The 17,083-nt window shown below is 36.6% G+C and overlaps 2 protein-coding genes across 2 annotated transcripts in view; both read right to left on the bottom strand.

The window, feature by feature from the left end:
* The window catches only part of LOC308695541 (uncharacterized protein), a gene marked incomplete at both ends in the record, with an annotated part of 375,246 nt that overhangs the window by 122,441 nt on the left and 235,722 nt on the right, over window positions 1-17,083 (bottom strand). The gene's annotated exons all lie outside the window — the stretch shown is intronic.
* The window catches only part of LOC308700771 (uncharacterized protein), a 35,692-nt gene continuing 20,104 nt past the window's right edge, over window positions 1,496-17,083 (bottom strand). Inside the window, exons 2-4 of the mRNA XM_081382540.1 lie at window positions 3,432-3,505; window positions 3,256-3,301; window positions 1,496-3,062 (exon numbers count right to left, since the gene is read on the bottom strand). Of these exons, the coding sequence (XP_081238666.1) occupies window positions 2,874-3,062; window positions 3,256-3,301; window positions 3,432-3,505 (309 nt within the window). The 3' untranslated portion in view covers window positions 1,496-2,873. The remainder of the gene's footprint in view (window positions 3,063-3,255; window positions 3,302-3,431; window positions 3,506-17,083) is intronic.

Genomic DNA, 17,083 nt, shown 5'->3' with positions numbered 1-17,083 from the left:
TGTCATTAATAAATAACTTTCACCTTTATTGACAGAGAAAATATTCTGAATTTTGACCTTTACATACAGTGCAGACATTTTTTGAAAATCACCTTTATTTTTTTTTATTTTTTTAGAAACAGATATCAAGAATCAGCATATGAATCTCAACAATGGTGACATGCTTCATGCTGCAGTGCATGCTGGGAGCCATGAGTTTTGTACTATGGTGCCACCCAGAATGCATTGCGGCATAAAGCATGTCACCATTGTTGAGATTAATATGCTGATTCTTGATATCTGTTTGTTTCTAAGAAAATAAATAAAATAAAAGTGATTTTCAAAAAATGTCTGCACTGTATATAAAGGTCAAAATTCAGAATGTTTTCTCTGTTAATAAAGGTGAAAGTTATTTATTAATGACAACTTTTGGTCAGGGATAAGATTAGTGAATCATTCTACGTTATGATAATGCAATCTATAACACCTGAACGCCTTTGTGTTTGGCTTCCTTTGTGTTTGGCTTCCTTTGTGTTTGGCTTCCTTTGTGTTTGGCTTCCTTTGTAACAAAAGATGTGCAAAATTGCACTCAAATTGCCAAGTCAAACTGACCAACTAAAGGAAGCACTGATCACCATAATGGTGACCAAACATTTTAAAACATCAACATCTAAACCTCGGTTCAGAGACATATGACAGAAATAAAGTCAGTCTGGTTAGTAATAAGTGAAGCTGGTAACACTGTTTGTGGAGTTATTTAATCCTCCTCTGCTGAGATCTTCACAGATTTAATGTCTTTTATCTTCATCTGATTTAATTTAAGGTTGTGGCTGAAGTCAGTTGTAGTTCTTGTGTTTCTCTTTCCTTCAGTGATTCTGCTTGTTAACAACAACAGGTGTTCATCACTAATGCTCAATCATCACTCAATTGATCACTTAATTGTCTCATTAACTTTAACACTGCTTCAGTGTTACTTTAACACCATGTAGAGTGGGACCATATGTGCTCTGAGCAGTGCTGATTTAACACTGGGGATTTTACTGTGTAGTAAATGCCGCTCCATCTGAAAGCAGGTGATGGCGATTTACTACTAATCAAGGAACCGGCTTTACTGACGAGATGCGCATAACAATCTCACGATATATATATATCGCCCAGCCCTAGTCTGGAGCCAAATAAACTCACAGGAGAGTTCATTTAACACTGGAGTGTTTGCTGTGTGAGTTCATGGGTGGAATAAATATATGGCAGGACTTTTACTTTCTGACCCCTGGACTCTCCACCTCTGATGTTAGCGGATAATTGTGTAGGATGTAACTTTTTCTCCTAGTCATCTGGATACAAGACGAAACCAATCAATCACAGAGAGCGTTCGATGCTGGTGCTTCGCTCACAGCATATGAGCTCACAGGCCCAGTACGTTTGGGAAAAAAATCCTTGCTTAGATGACAGAGAAACAATCGGGAGTTATTTCGCAATAAACAAACCAAAAGTGTACATAACCGTTCAAAATGTTGACGTCAGTAAGATTTTTTTAATGAAATTAATATTTTTATTCAACAAGGATTGATGTATTAAATTGATCAAAAGTGACAGTCAAGGGTTTTACACTGTTAAAAAATATATCTAAAAATCTACTTCATATAAATGCTGTTCTTTCAACTTTGTTCATCAAATAATTCTGCATAAAATGTCTCATGGCTTCCACAAAAACATGAAACGGTTTTCAACATAATAATAGGAAATGTTTCCTGAGCAGCAAATCAGCATATTAAAATGAATTATCATCATGATGCGGAAAATTCAGCTTTGATCACATGAATAAATTACAGTTTACCATGACATAGAAAACCTATGCTAAATTGTAATATTACAGTTTTTACTGTATTTTTTATCAAATAAATGCAGAAGAGATTTAAAAATCTTACAGACCCCAAACTTTTGAACAGTAGGCTAGTACTATAATTAGGGTAGTTTTGTAAAAGTCACTGACTAATTACAGGCGAGTTGAGAGCACAAATCACAAAATATTTAGTAGTCATGAAAACGTATTCAGATTTAGCATATTAATGATGCATTCACCTCATAAATCATAACACACTGCTCTAGCACAGGAAAGTGCATACAAGTTCAAGTGCATGCTTTTAAAATGAAAAAGTATTGGTATCAGTATCGATATCGGCGATGTTGGCCCTGTATTTACTTGGTATAGGATCGATACCAAAATTTGCAGTATCGCCCACCACTATAAATTAGCAAAAAATGATTTTCTTTTTGAACATTGTAGAGAAAATTATTTAAGACACACACAGACATCAGGAATTAGCATATGAATATCAACAATGGTGACATGCTTCGTGCAGCAATGCATGCTGGGAACCACCCTATTATAAAACTAATGGCTCCCAGTATTCATTGCAGCATGAAGCATGTCACCATTGTTGAGACTCATAAGATGATTCTTGATGTTAGTGTGTGTGTGCTAATATTGCTTTACTCGCAAAGTATTTAGAAATTAAAATTCAGAATGTTTGATTTTTGGTAACAATAAATATTCATGATGGGAATTGATTAATAACAAGTAACCTCTTTTGGTCAGTGATGACATTTGTCAAATGGGTTTCTTTATGATGATGAAATATATATCAAAAAAGCATAGTAAAGTGACAGCAGACAGTATTAACTGAACCATATTCACAAACAGTACAATTTAAAATTTGAGTTCATCAAACAGTTTAAAATCAGTGATATTTATACATTTTCCATTCAAATACATAAGTTGATCTTGCATGAGTGAAATTGCTGCCTGAATGAGTTGCAAATATGGTTGGCAAGTGAAATGAATGTTAACGAAAGACCCCAAAAGATGAAAGAGATTAAAGACCCCCCATCCTTTAATCAGTTGAATGAATGATGATTTCTTCAGTGAAAGCAGGCCGGCCGTTCTTCATGATTACACATTCATGTATTTGAAGACCTTGTTCAAAATCGTTGCAATGACGAGTAAATGCCCCATTTTTTGGCAAGACCAAGGATCTATTGATGCCTCTGTTACTGTATCGCGAAACCCCTGCACTGCTCACCTAAGAGAAAATATAAGGAAATGCAAGAGATGGTTTATGCTCACAAACATTTACAGTACATACTGAAACTTGCTGAATGAAACTTTAGCTTTCATTATGATTAGATAAAGCACTGTATCCTAGAAAAATCCTTTAAGTTTATTTGGTCTTAATGGCTTGTAAAGAAATGGCTTGATGTTTTGCACACTCTTACCAAATAAGTAGGGATGTCATTCTGGCTCACATCGTCAAATGCAGACCTTAAGACAAATTGGGTTGTGTCCAATGTTATGCATTAATTGAGCTCACTATGTTGAAACTTAGTATCTAAATTATGCACATTGTTTCAGAACTAAAAAGCTATACATAACCCCCGTGATAAATACTGACCTGGATGATCCATGTGATTTATTGTGTGAAACCGGACAACTTTTGTCCCCCTGATGTACAGAGAAAAATATTCCCTGGTGTGGTAAGCAGAGATCACAGGTGACATGAGAAAGATAATTATACCATAACAATTTATTTTAATTTATTAGCATTTCTCTTTTCATTTTGTATAACTTTAATCTCCAATGCATTATTATACTAACCAAAATTAAAAGTGCAAATTTATTTAAATCCCTATATTGTTTGTGTTAATTCTGTATGTGTCTATTATGGTGAATACTGGAGGGACAGTGGGTAAAGTGGGACAGTTAACCACATAGCAACATTGTTTCGGCCCAGATCCGGCCCACATCTGGCACTTGTGGAATGCGGATCTGGCCCACATGCAGCGTGGAATGACGGCCCTTGGGCAGACCACTCCTGTTTGCCAGATCTGGGCCACAAGCAGGCCATAGCAATGCCACATGTCAGCCAAGAGCAAAGAAATAAACCAGAACTGGACCTTATCTGAGCCACAAAGTCTGTGAATATTAAATATGGAGTCATTTCAGCCTTAATAAGTCTGTTAACAAGCAGAATCACTGAAGGAAAGAAGAGAACAGAAAAAGAGACGAGCAGAAACACAAGAACTACAACTGACTTCAGACACAGTCTTAGATGAAATCAACTGAAGATAAAAGAAGACATTAAATCTGTGAAGATCTCAGCAGAGGAGGATTAAACAACTCCACAAACAGCATTACCAGCTTCACTTATTACTAACCAGACTGACTTTATTTCTGTCAGACCAGTGGCGGATTTAGCAAATTGGGGGCCCAAGGCGAAGGTATGTATGGGCCCCCCATCCGATCTTTAAAGGTGCAATGTGTCATATTTCTGAGGATCTATTGACAGAAATGCAATATAAGATCCATAACTATGTTTTCAGTGGTGTATAAAGACCTTACTTAATGAACTGTTATGTTCTTATTACCTTAGAATGAGTCATTTATATCTACATAACCGCGGGAACCCCCTTCTATGAAGAACGACTTATTGTGACGTCTAAAAATCACACACTGCACCTTTAAAAGAGAGCGAAATCTTTTTTTTACAGACTGAATGGTGAATAGGCAGGTAAAGGTTGGAGAGGAGAAATAAAACTTCCCCTTTAAACCTTGCATACACTTATTCACTCCTAAACAGAAACGTTACAATGTTTACATGGTACAATTTCTGGTAAGCTCTGTTTTTTTTTTTTTTTTTTTTTTTTTTGCTTGACAAATTTCACCATTTCGATTCAATTCTTGTGATTTGATTCAATATTGACTCATTTGGATACATATTAGGTACACAAGATAGGCGTTAATTTTTCTCAAGAAAAAAAAACTCACATAATGCTGTGAACATACAGAGAGCCATATCAGCTGGTATTATTTAAGGTTAAAAATAACTAAAATTAAACAATGCTTTTTTATTATAATTAAATTATAAGTAAACAATATACTAAATAAATAATATAGTAGGCCTACACATAGGCCCTATTTAGCTAAATACTCTTTATATCTTATTTTTCTAGTCAACTAACATGCTATAGCCTATATTATGGTAACTAAATGGCTTTCCTGAGGAACGTTAGGCTAAATGTTATGTGACGATTGTTCTCCAGCTGTTTTACCTCTTTCCGCGGTTGAAAAACACTGATTGGTCGATATTATGAATAAGGAATACATTTTGGTAAGTTATTACCGAAGATGATCAGTTCACGTGCCTCTAGGGATCGGTCACGTCACATTACAAGCTCCAAACGGTATTTATTATTTCGTAATAGAATTGACAGAATCTGAGACCTGAGATTTTTCATATCATAAGTAATTTAAACTGCTCTGTTTTGTCTGTCGGTCTCCATGTCCTCTTTGCTTCACGATCTTTCTGTGCGTTGGACGTTTGTTGTTCCTAGCCATAAAAAAGTTTGTCATCTTTGGCAGCTTTCCCAAATAGCCTACTTACAGTATCTGAGTCTTTTTTTTCTTTTATTTGAGACGCTTGGATAACTTCGAAACTTTTAATTTTCACGTTTAGACTCATCTTGCTCTGTTTGTGTATTTCCTGTATCGTTGTTGTCATTGTCAGCGGGCATCACAAAAAAGTTTGTTACCTTATTCTGCAATTTTTCCTCCTTTTTTCAGCACCGCTTGTGTAGCTTCGCTTCATTTTTACTCTACTACTCTGTACACTCTGTCAATCACTTCTTTTTCTCTGTCAGTTTTTTGTCGCAATACACCCTTGTCACTTTCGCAGATGCGTGAGATAATGGAATAGTCCAATGTAGTGAGGTGGGGGGCCCCCTCCTTTCTGCGACTAATGATTTGATGCCATTTTTCGCAAATGGAGATTTAGAAATATATAATTTGCGAAAAAAAAAAAAAAACTTAAGCATAAATTAATGGGGCATTTTGGGGGCCCCTAGGTAGCTTGGGGCCCAAGGCAATTGCCGACCTTTGCCTAATGGTAAAGTCCGCCCCTGTGTCAGACGTCTACAGAAGTTTTTATTGAGAATTAACAGAGGTTTAACTCTAATGTGTTTCATTTGAAGTCACCATAACAGTGGTTAGTGCTTCCATTAGTTGGGCTCTTAACTCTTGTTATATCTTTTGTCTTTTTTTGGCCGCTGTGATGGTGTGTTTGTCAAAGCAGTAAAGAAAGTTAAAGTGAAACGAGATCAGGTGATGATGATTATCTGTTGATGGTTTTATAATCGTCATGACCTGTTTGACTGCTGTCTTTGGAATCTAACAATTGTGTTGATCCATTAATATTTTCACATTACAAACCCGGTGTTCCTGCAGCATGAGATCTAGCAATATTATAACAGTCAGTTTAAAGCTTTTAAAGGGGTCATATAATGCCATTTTTGTACAAGCTAATATGATTCTTTAGGGTCTAAATTAAAAGTTTGTAATATACTTTAATTAAAAATTCTCATTAGTATTGTAAGAAAACACTAATTTTACCTGGTCAAAAACAGCTCTGTTTTCAGCACGCCGTTTCAGTGCATGTGTCTTTAAATGATACTGAGCTTTGCTCACCCCGCCCCTCTGTTCTGTGGGTACACCGTATTAGACATTCTCTGACCCTATCTAACACAATAACCACGTGTTATTCGTTATAAACGTGGGATTATGAATTATATTGAGAACGTCGTACATAGAAAACATGCCGTAATGTACCCTGAGTGTAAACCTTAGACGCATTCATCGTGAAGCCTGCAGCAAGGTTTGCAAATTTCGCAAAGATTAATATAAATACTAATATAAAGGTTAATAAAACATTACACTCACATCTTCTGGAGGTTCAGCAGGAACACGTTTTTTCTCGTTTGTGAAGCTGTCTGGTGTGAAATGATTCGCGCAAACATGAAAGCACAGACGATCGTGGGGAATCCCCGTGAGGGAATCCCCGCGTCAATCCTTTGGGCATATCGCTTCAAAAACAAAACTCAGCCACTGCTTCTTCAACGGCTCGGATTTAGGAACATCCAAATGACTGCTGTGTTCCTTATTACATCTAAGAACAGAACACCACAATCGCTTAGACGCCATTCTACTCCAGCATATCAACAATGGCGGACTACTATGACAACGGCTGTCACAGCTTGCTCAGGGCCGGTCTTGTGTTGAAACACGGCTGTCAATCACAATAGCGGGAGGGGCGTACGATCTTATGACGTCACAATATCGAACGGCTTGATTTCAGAGATGGTCAAACATATAAGGAGATTAAAACAAAACCACTGGATGGATTTTTATCATGATAGGATGGTTGTGTACAGGCACTGCCAACAGACATTTCAGTGCAATCAACTTGTAAAAGTGCATGTACCATTATATGACCCCTTTAACAAACATGAGATCAAAACTTTAGCTTATGCTGACACACACATATTTCAACAATCAGCGTATGAATCTCAACAATGGTGACAATCACAAATATTTAGATAAACCGATCAATTCAGAACATCACTGAAAAAAATCACAACAAAAACAACAGCAAAAAATAAAAGCAAATATTTAGAAGTAAACAAAAATAATAGGACAATTGACCTTTCGCCGGCCCCTCCCCCAAAACGGCCATTGTCCAATCACACATCATAGCAACCGTTACTATGTGAGCAGGTCCGACAAACATTAGCAAGATGGTGAAGCGTGCGCCCACGGCGTTTGTAAATCGGACACTAGATACCCCGAGAGATTGTCTGGAGGACTTGTGTTCTTTCCATTCCCAAAGCCGAAAGCACAACGTGAGCAGTGCCTACAATGGATAAAACAGTGTGGACGGCCCCACTCCCAGTTAAATGTGTCGAACATTACGAAGCATAAATACGTCTGCTGGCTGTGGTGTCGATGGCTACTTAAAGTTTTTTTTGTTTTGTTTTTCTGATCTGAAAAACTATCCTATCTGTTACTCAAAAAACATAATATTGTCTGAATAAATAAATGAAGATCTCAGCAGAGGAGGATTAAACAACTCCACAAACAGCATTACCAGCTTCACTTATTTCTGCCATGCTTCTACAGAAGGTATTTTTGAGAATTAACAGAGGTTTAGATGTTGGTGTTTTATTGTTAAAAATACAATGCCACCATTATGGAGATCAGTGTTTTCTTTAGTTGGGCTGTTGACCCTTCATTTCCTATATCAGTTTTTCTCTGCAACAATATACCATTGTAAAGCAGTAAAATCAGCAAATGTGTGCTATTTTTTTCTTCTTTTTTAAATGATAGCATATCTAAAGTTACTAAATAATGTTTTGTCATTTGAGGGTTTTGCTTTGCCTAACCTGTGAAACTACAGCATGAGAAATACAATTGGCACCAACCATTTATCGTGTAATTTTAAATATGTATAGCGCATACAATATTTTGATCTTCAGGTTTAACCAGACACACAGACATCAAAAATCAGCATATGAATCTCAACAATGGTGACAATAAACAAAAAATTTGATGCTGCAATGCATGCTGGGTATCACCATATTACAAAAATCCCAGCATGCACTGCAGTATGCAGGGTGTCCGCGGGGTTGTAAAAGGTATTAAAAGGTAGTAAATGAAATTAGCCAAAATTAAGGGCATTAAAAAGTATTAAAAAGTAATAAACGTCATCTGACGAGGTATTACATTTTCAAACCCCCAGCCAACTAGGCATATGAGTTTCAATTTGTGTGAAGTGCAGGCCTTTATTCTAAAATTCGCGTGGATTTATGTATATGTTGCGAGTAGGACCTGAGCGATATCATGTGACGTGGTGTTCGTTCATCGTTCGCGCTCGCGCTTAAACAAACTGGGTACCCGGCTGGCTGGCTTGCTGCCAAACCTGTTTGTGAGTTCGCTTCTATTTCAGTCATTTAAAGCGGGGCTCAGTAACTTCGGGATTTCTTCGCTGTATTCTCGCTTTTTGCTCGCAGGTTTCTCTCTAGAGCTCCCCCCACAGCTTCGGAATAGATATTTGACAACACTGTTGTAAAAACTCGTAGGCGATTCTCGGACACCAGAGGCTAGTAGATCAACGACATCAAAGCAGATGGGACATTCTTTAAAACGTCTTCTTCATTCGGGTTCAAACAGCGTGAGGGAGCGCAATAATGACAGCATTTTAGCAGATTTCTTTTGGCCGTAAAGCAGTTGTTTACATCGCGAGACCTGATATCACGCGAGACTTTCTGACGCGGTGGCCGGCGGCCCGCCGTCTCAAAGTTGCAAGTGCGTATTTTCCGCTCACGGGCACCAGGGGGGTGCGAAACGACCACCATTCAACCCGAAATAAGTAATATAACCATTCCAATGACTCCGAAGCTGTTCAGTTAAGGTAAAAAAGTTACTTAGTTCACCTTTAAGAGACATCAGGGTTTTTCCTGCATTGAAAATTTTTTGCCGGCCGCCAAAGCCTTATTTGATCGGTGAGTAGTCTAATGTAGATGACTGCTCGTTCTTTCAGTTAACATGCACCCTTAACTGAAAGAACGAGCAGAGAGAGCCCCGGTCGCGCGCGCGCACTCTCTTCACTCTTGCTCTCTCTTCCTCGCTCATATTAATCAAAATCTATTGACACGATGGTAAAAGGTCGGAAGAAGTTTCACGTGGCGCATTCAGAGATTTATTTCTTGAATTACCGCTGGGTGTGAATTGTGCTAAAATACACTGCCTTATCTTCTCTGAAAAGCCTTCCGCACATTCAGCTGACATTAGGGCTGGGCGATATATCGCACGATATTGTTATGCGCATCTCATCAGTAAAGCCGATAACTTGAGCATTATTGAAGACACCTGATGTTAACAAGCAGAATCACTGAAGGAGAAAATCACAAATTGTAAGCCACCGTTTTGGCGATCAGTGTTTGCTTTAGTTGGGCTCTTGATCCTTATACATTCACTTTAAATTGTGTTTGTCTTCTGTTATTGATTTATAACAGCCAAATGAACAAAGAAAAGTGTGATCTGATAGTGTTGGTTATGTTTTGACATAATCATGCTGTGATCTGAAAAATGAAACTTATTGAGATAGTTTGGTTTAGCTTGTTAGCAGCAACTTTGTGAGTCTACAGCATGTGATTTCCAGTATATTTCTTATAACCCATAATATTTAATGAACATTGTTCTGATCAAAATACTTTCGAATTATTTTTTTTAGAAACACAGACATCAATAATCAGTCTGTGAATCTCAACAATGGTGACAGTAATAAAGCATGTTGCAGTGGCTGCCACCAATCACAACTCATTAATGGCTCCCATCATGCATTGTGGTATGAATAAATTATGATCTGAATTGCCTATGTAATTTACTTTTCGTAATTGAATATTCTGCTCGTCACCATTGTTGAGATGCATAGACTGAATTTTGATGTCTGTGTGTGCCTAAAATAAAGATCTTTTATTTTTTTTTAACAACTTTTAAGAAATCCTTTATATTACATATAAAATTCTGGATGTTTATGCAGAATCACAGTTATTCTGTGGTCAACAACATAAATTTAAGTCAGAAATAAGCAAATAAGGAGTTCAGTGATCAAGCTCAAATGATGATTGTCATAATATAACCAACACCATCAGATCACTTTATTCTTTGTTTCATACAACAGCCAAACAAAATCTAAAGTACACATAAAAGGGTCAAGAGCCCAACTAAAGCAAATACCCATCACAATAATGGTAACTTACAATTTGAGATGTTCTCCTTCAGTGAGATTGTTATGCGCATCTCGTCAGTAAAGCCGGTTCCTTGATTAGTAGTAAATCACCATCACCTGCTTTCAGATGGAGCGGCATTTACTACAAAGAGCCGTAGTTAACTGACAAGCTGAGCCATATCGCATTAATATCGCGGACGTATCGCCAGCGATAATTAATGCGATATCGCTCAGCTTGTCAGTTAACTACGGCTCTTTGTACACAGCAAAAACTCCAGTGTTAAATTAACACTCCTGGGAGTGTATGAGTCCACACTCAAGAGTGTTTAAGTTAATGATATAATTAAGTGATTAATTTAGTGATGATTGATCATTATTGAAGACACCTGATGTTAACAAGCAGAATCACTGAAGGAGAAAATCTCAAATTGTAAGTTACCGTTATGACGATCAATGGTTGCTTTAGTTGGACTCTTGACCCTTATATTATTAACTTTAGATTTTGTTTGTCTGTTGTTTCTGAATTATAGTCACCAGTTGAACAAAGAAAAAAGTGATCTGATGGAGTTGGTTATATTTTGAACTCATTAAAATCCTTCTTTCTGACTTCGATTTATGTTGTTGGTTAGTGAATCTGCATAAATGCCCTGAATTTTTGATACAATATAAAGGATTTCTTAAAAGTTGTTTAAAAAAAAATCACTCTTTTAGGCACACACAGATGTCAAGATTCAGTCTATGCATCCCAACAATGGTGACGAGCAGAATATTCAATGAGGAAAAGTAAATTACATAGACAATTCAGATCATAATTTATTCATACCGCAATGCATGATGGGAGCCATTAATGAGTTGTGATTGGTGGCAGCCACTGCAACATGCTTTATTATTGTCACCATTGTTGAGATTCACAGGCTGATTATTGATGTTTGTGTTTTAAATCAATATGTCTGAACATCTTTTTGATCAGATCAATGTTTATTAAATATTTTGAATTATAAGTACAGTCCTGATAATCATAGGCTGAAGAATCACAAAACTACTGCTAAGAAGTTAAACCAAATTATCTTAATATGTTTCATTATTCAGATCTCAGTATGATTATGTCAAAACATAATCAACACTATAAGATAACATTTTACTTTGTTCATTTAACTGTTATAAATCAATAACAGCAGACAAACAGCAATAACTATTAAAGAAAACAGATAATGGTCTAGAGCCCAACTAAAGCAAACACCCATCACCTTAATGGTAACTTACAATTTGTGATTTTCTCCTTCAGTGATTCTGCTTGTTAACATCAGGTGTCTTCAATAATGCTCAATCATCACTAAATTAATCACTTAATTATCTCCTCAGCCCTAAATGCCGCTTCATCTGAAAGCAGGTGATGGAGATTTACTACTAATCAAGGAACCGGCTTTACTGACGAGCTGCGCATATCAATATCGCGATTTAAATCGCCCAGCCCTACTGTCCTTCCCAGCCAGCACAGCCATGTGGGGCCCAAATGGGTTTGACCTGGGCTATCTAACTGGGGCCCAGCCAGTTTTGCCCCCAGTTTCCATGTAGGCCCCACATGGGTTTGCCCAGATGAAATGAACACTGTTTAGTGTGCACACTACAACCTGTTTAATATAACACTTAATCAGTGTTGAAGGTAATGAGATAATTAAGTGATTGAATAATGATTGTGCATTATTGATGAATATGTATTAGGGATGGGCGATATATCGCATGCGATTGTTATGCGCATCTCATCAGTAAAGCCGGTTCCTTGATTAGTAGTAAATCACCTTCACCTGCTTTCAGATGGAGCGGTGTTAAATTAACACTCCTGGGGCTGGGAGTGTATATGAGTCCACACTCAAGAGTGTTAAAGTTAATGAGATAACTAAGTGATTAATTTAGTGATGATTGAGCATTATTGAAGACACCTGATGTTAACAAGCAGAATCACTGAAGGAGAAAATCACAAATTGTAAGTTACCATTAAGGTGATGGGTGTTTGCTTTAGTTGGGCTCTAGACCATTATATGTTTACTTTAATATTTACTGTTGTTTGTCTGCTGTTATTGATTTATAACAGTTAATTGAACAAAGTAAAATGTTATCTTATAGTGTTGGTTATGTGTTGACATAATCATGCTGTGATCTGAAAAAGGAAACTTATTGAGATAGTTTGGTTTAACTTGTTAGCAGCAAATTAGTGATTCTTCAGCCTATGATTATCAGTACTTTACTTATAATTCAAAATATTTAATAAACATTGTTCTGATCAAAAGACATTTAGATAAATTCATTTAAAACACAGACATCAATAATCAGCCTGTGAATCTCAACAATGGTGACAATAATAAAGCATGTTGCAGTGGCTGCCACCAATCACAACTCATTAATGGCTCCCATCATGCATTGCAGTATGAATAAATTATGATCTGAATTGTCTATGTAATTTACTTTTCCTAATTGAATATTCTGCTCGTCACCATTGTTGAGATGCATAGACTGAATCTTGACATCTGTGTGTGCTTAAAAGAACGATTTTTAAAAAAAAACAACTTTTAAGAAATCCTTTAAATTATATAAAAAATTCTGGCCATTTATGCAGATTCTCTAACCAACAACATAAATCGAAGTCAGAATGAAAGATCTTAATGAGTTCAGTGATCAGGTTCAAATGATGAATGTTATAATGTAACCAACAGCAACAGATCTCTTTTTTCTTTGTTCAACTGGCAGTTACAATTCAGATACAACAGCCAAACAAAATCTAAAGTAAACATATAATGGTCAAGAGCCCAACTAAAGCAAACACCAATCACCACAATGGTAACTTACAATTTGAGATTTTCTCCTTCAGTGATTCTGCTTGTTAACATCAGGTGTCTTCAATAATGTTCAATCATCACTAAATTAATCACTTAATTATCTCATTAACTTTAACACTCTTGAGTGTGGACTCATACACTCCCAGCAGTGTTAATTTACTGGAGTTTTTGCTGTGTACAAAGAGCCGTAGTTAACTGACAAGCTGAGCCATATCGCATTAATTATTGCTGCCGATACATCCGCGATATTGATGTGATTTGGCTCAGCTTGTCAGTTAACTACGGCTCTTTGTAGTAAATGCCGCGCCATCTGAAAGCAGGTGATGGCGATTTACTACTAATCAAGGAACCGGCTTTACTGACGAGATGCGCATAACAATCGCATGCGATATATCGCCCATCCCTAATATGTATTGTTGAACATGAAATCAACTGAAGATAAAATACATCAAATCTCTCAAGATCTGATTAAACAACTCCACAAACAGCATTACCAGCTTCACTTATTAGTAACCAGACTGACTTTATTTCTGTCAGACGTCTTCAGAAATTCTTATTGAGAATTAACAGAGGTTACCCACATAGCAACATTGTGCCGGCCCAGATCTGGCCCACATCTGGCACTTGTGGAATGCGGATCTGGCCCACATGCAGCAGAGAATGACGGCCCTTGGGTGGCCCACTCCTGTTTGCCAGATCTGACTTTATTTCTGTCAGACGTCTACAGAAGTTTTTATTGAGAATTAACAGAGGTTTAACTCTAATCTGTTTCATTTGAAGTCACCATAACAGTAGTTAGTGCTTCCATTAGTTGGGCTCTTAACTCTTGTTATATCTTTTGTCTCTTTTTGGCCGCTGTGTTTGTCAAACACATTTGCAGCAGCAAAGAAAGCTAAAGTGAAACGAGATCAGGTGATGATGATTATGTGTTGATGGTTTTATAATTGTCATGAAGTAACCTGTTTGACTGCTGTCTTTGGAATTTAACAACTGTGTTGATCCATTAATATTTTCACATCACAAACCCTGTGTTCCTGCAGCATAGACTGTTTAGCTTAGACTGTTTAACATAGCTTTAGACTGACTGTTATAATATTGCTAGATCTCATGCTGCAGGAACACCGGGTTTGTAATGTGAAAATATTAATGGATCAACACAATTGTTAGATTCCAAAGACAGCAGTCAAACAGGTTACTTCTTGACGATTACAAAACCATCAACAGGTAATCATCATCACCTGATCTCGTTTCACTTTAGCTTTCTTTGCTGCTGCAAATGTGTTTGACAAACACACCGTCACAACGGCTAAAAAAAAACAAAAGATATAACAAGAGTTAAGAGCCCAACTAATGGAAGCACTAACCACTGTTATGGTGACTTCAAATGAAACACATTAGAGTTAAACCTCTGTTAATTCTCAATAAAAACTTCTGTAGACGTCTGACAGAAATAAAGTCAGTCTGGTTAGTAATAAGTGAAGCTGGTAATGCTGTTTGTGGAGTTGTTTAATCCTCCTCTGCTGAGATCTTCACAGATTTAATGTCTTCTTTTATCTTCAGTTGATTTCATCTAAGACTGTGTCTGAAGTCAGTTGTAGTTCTTGTGTTTCTGCTCGTCTCTTTTTCTGTTCTCTTCTTTCCTTCAGTGATTCTGCTTGTTAACAGACTTATTAAGGCTGAAATGACTCCATATTTAATATACACAGACTTTGTGGCTCAGATAAGGTCCAGTTCTGGTTTATTTCTTTGCTCTTGGCTGACATGTGGCATTGCTATGGCCTGCTTGTGGCCCAGATCTGGCAAACAGGAGTGGGCCACCCAAGGGCCGTCATTCTCTGCTGCATGTGGGCCAGATCCGCATTTCACAAGTGCCAGATGTGGGCCAGATCTGGGCCGGCACAATGTTGCTACACTCAAAAAAAAAATTGTGTCTAAACATAAGATTTATGTATTTGAATTGCATAACAAATTATTACATAGTTTTAACATAAACCAATCAATAATCTGAATGTGATTAATATTTTTAAGTCATACATAAATGAAACAGATAAGATTTATGTAATTGTATTTATAAACTGAATGTGATTTATATTTGTCAGTCATATGTAAATGAAACAGGTAAGATTTATGTAGTACACAGAAAAACGCTCATGTTAAATTAACACTGCTCAGTGTTCATATGTGTGCACACTACAGAGTTAAAGCGGTCTTGAAGTTAAGGAGATAATTAAGTGATGATTGAGCATTAATTATGAACACCTGCTGTTAACAAGCAGAATCACTGAAGGAAAGAGAAACACAAGAACTACAACTGACTTCAGACACAGCCTTAGATGAAATCAACTGAAGAGAAAAGAAGAAATTAAATCTGTGAAGATCTCAGCAGAGGAGGATTAAATAACTCCTCAAACAGCATTACCAGCTTCACTTATTACTAACCAGACTGACTTTATTTCATTTCCGTTTGAATGAAATCAATAGTTGTATTTTAAAGTCACCATGATGGTGGTTAGCATTTGCTTTAGTTGGACTCTTGACCCTTGACTTTTTAATATAACATTTTTTCTGGCTGCTATAATTATGTGTTTATAAAACATGTTTGTTGCAGCAAAAAAGCCAAGAGAAAATGAGATCAGGTGATGTTGGCTGTTTATTGATGATGATGATGATGATGACGACGACGACGACGACAAAGTCATCATCATGTAATTGCCTCATTCGCTGATTTTGTTCAGTGTCTAATGCCTTTTAATATTGTTATATTCATAACAGAATCTATTTGATTTTACAGCGTGAAATCTAACAGTGTTGTTTATCAAACAATATATATATATTTTTTTTAATAGTTAGTGCACAAAAACCTTTAATCTATGGCACTACTTAGACTCGCACAGACATCAAGAAACAGCATATGAATCTCAACAATGGTGACAAAAGATACAAAAAATCCTGATGCATAATTTATTAATGCCGCAATGCATGCTGGGAGATATGGGTGAGTTTTGATTGGTGGTACCCAGCATGCACTGCAGTATGAAGCATTTCATTGATTGTCACCATTGTTGAGAGTCATACACTGATTCTTGATGTCTAAGTAATAATGTAGAAGAGAAAGTTTAATGCACTAAATGTTTTTAAAATTCTTTATATTATTTGATTAACTGTTGGATCTAATGCTGTCAGGTCACACAGCTACTATAATAAATACAACAAAATCACATAACCCCAATAATCAAAGCATTAGACACTGAAAAAGATAAGTGAATCAGGCCACAATATGATGATTACACCTTCATCAATAAACAGCCAATATCACTTGATCTCTTTTTCTCTTGGCTTTTTCGCTGCAACAAACGTGTTTTATAAACACATAATTATAGCAGCCAGAAAAAAAATTTATATTAAAGAGTCAAGGGTCAAGAGCCCAACTAAAGCAAACGCTAACCACCATCATGGTGACTTTAAAATACAACTATTGATTTCATTCAAACGGAAATGAAATAAAGTCAGTCTGGTTAGTAATAAGTGAAGCTGGTAATGCTGTTTGTGGAGTTGTTTAATCCTCCTCTGCTGAGATCTTCACAGATTTAATGTCTTCTTTTCTCTTCAGTTGATTTCATGTAAGGCTGTGTCTGAAGTCAGTTGTAGTTC

This window comes from Scardinius erythrophthalmus (genome assembly GCF_964197995.2).
Source record: "Scardinius erythrophthalmus genome assembly, chromosome: 1".
Classification (NCBI taxonomy): Eukaryota; Metazoa; Chordata; class Actinopteri; order Cypriniformes; family Leuciscidae; genus Scardinius; species Scardinius erythrophthalmus.
Note: the sequence above shows the minus strand (reverse complement) of the source record. Positions and strands in the feature narration are given on the sequence as shown.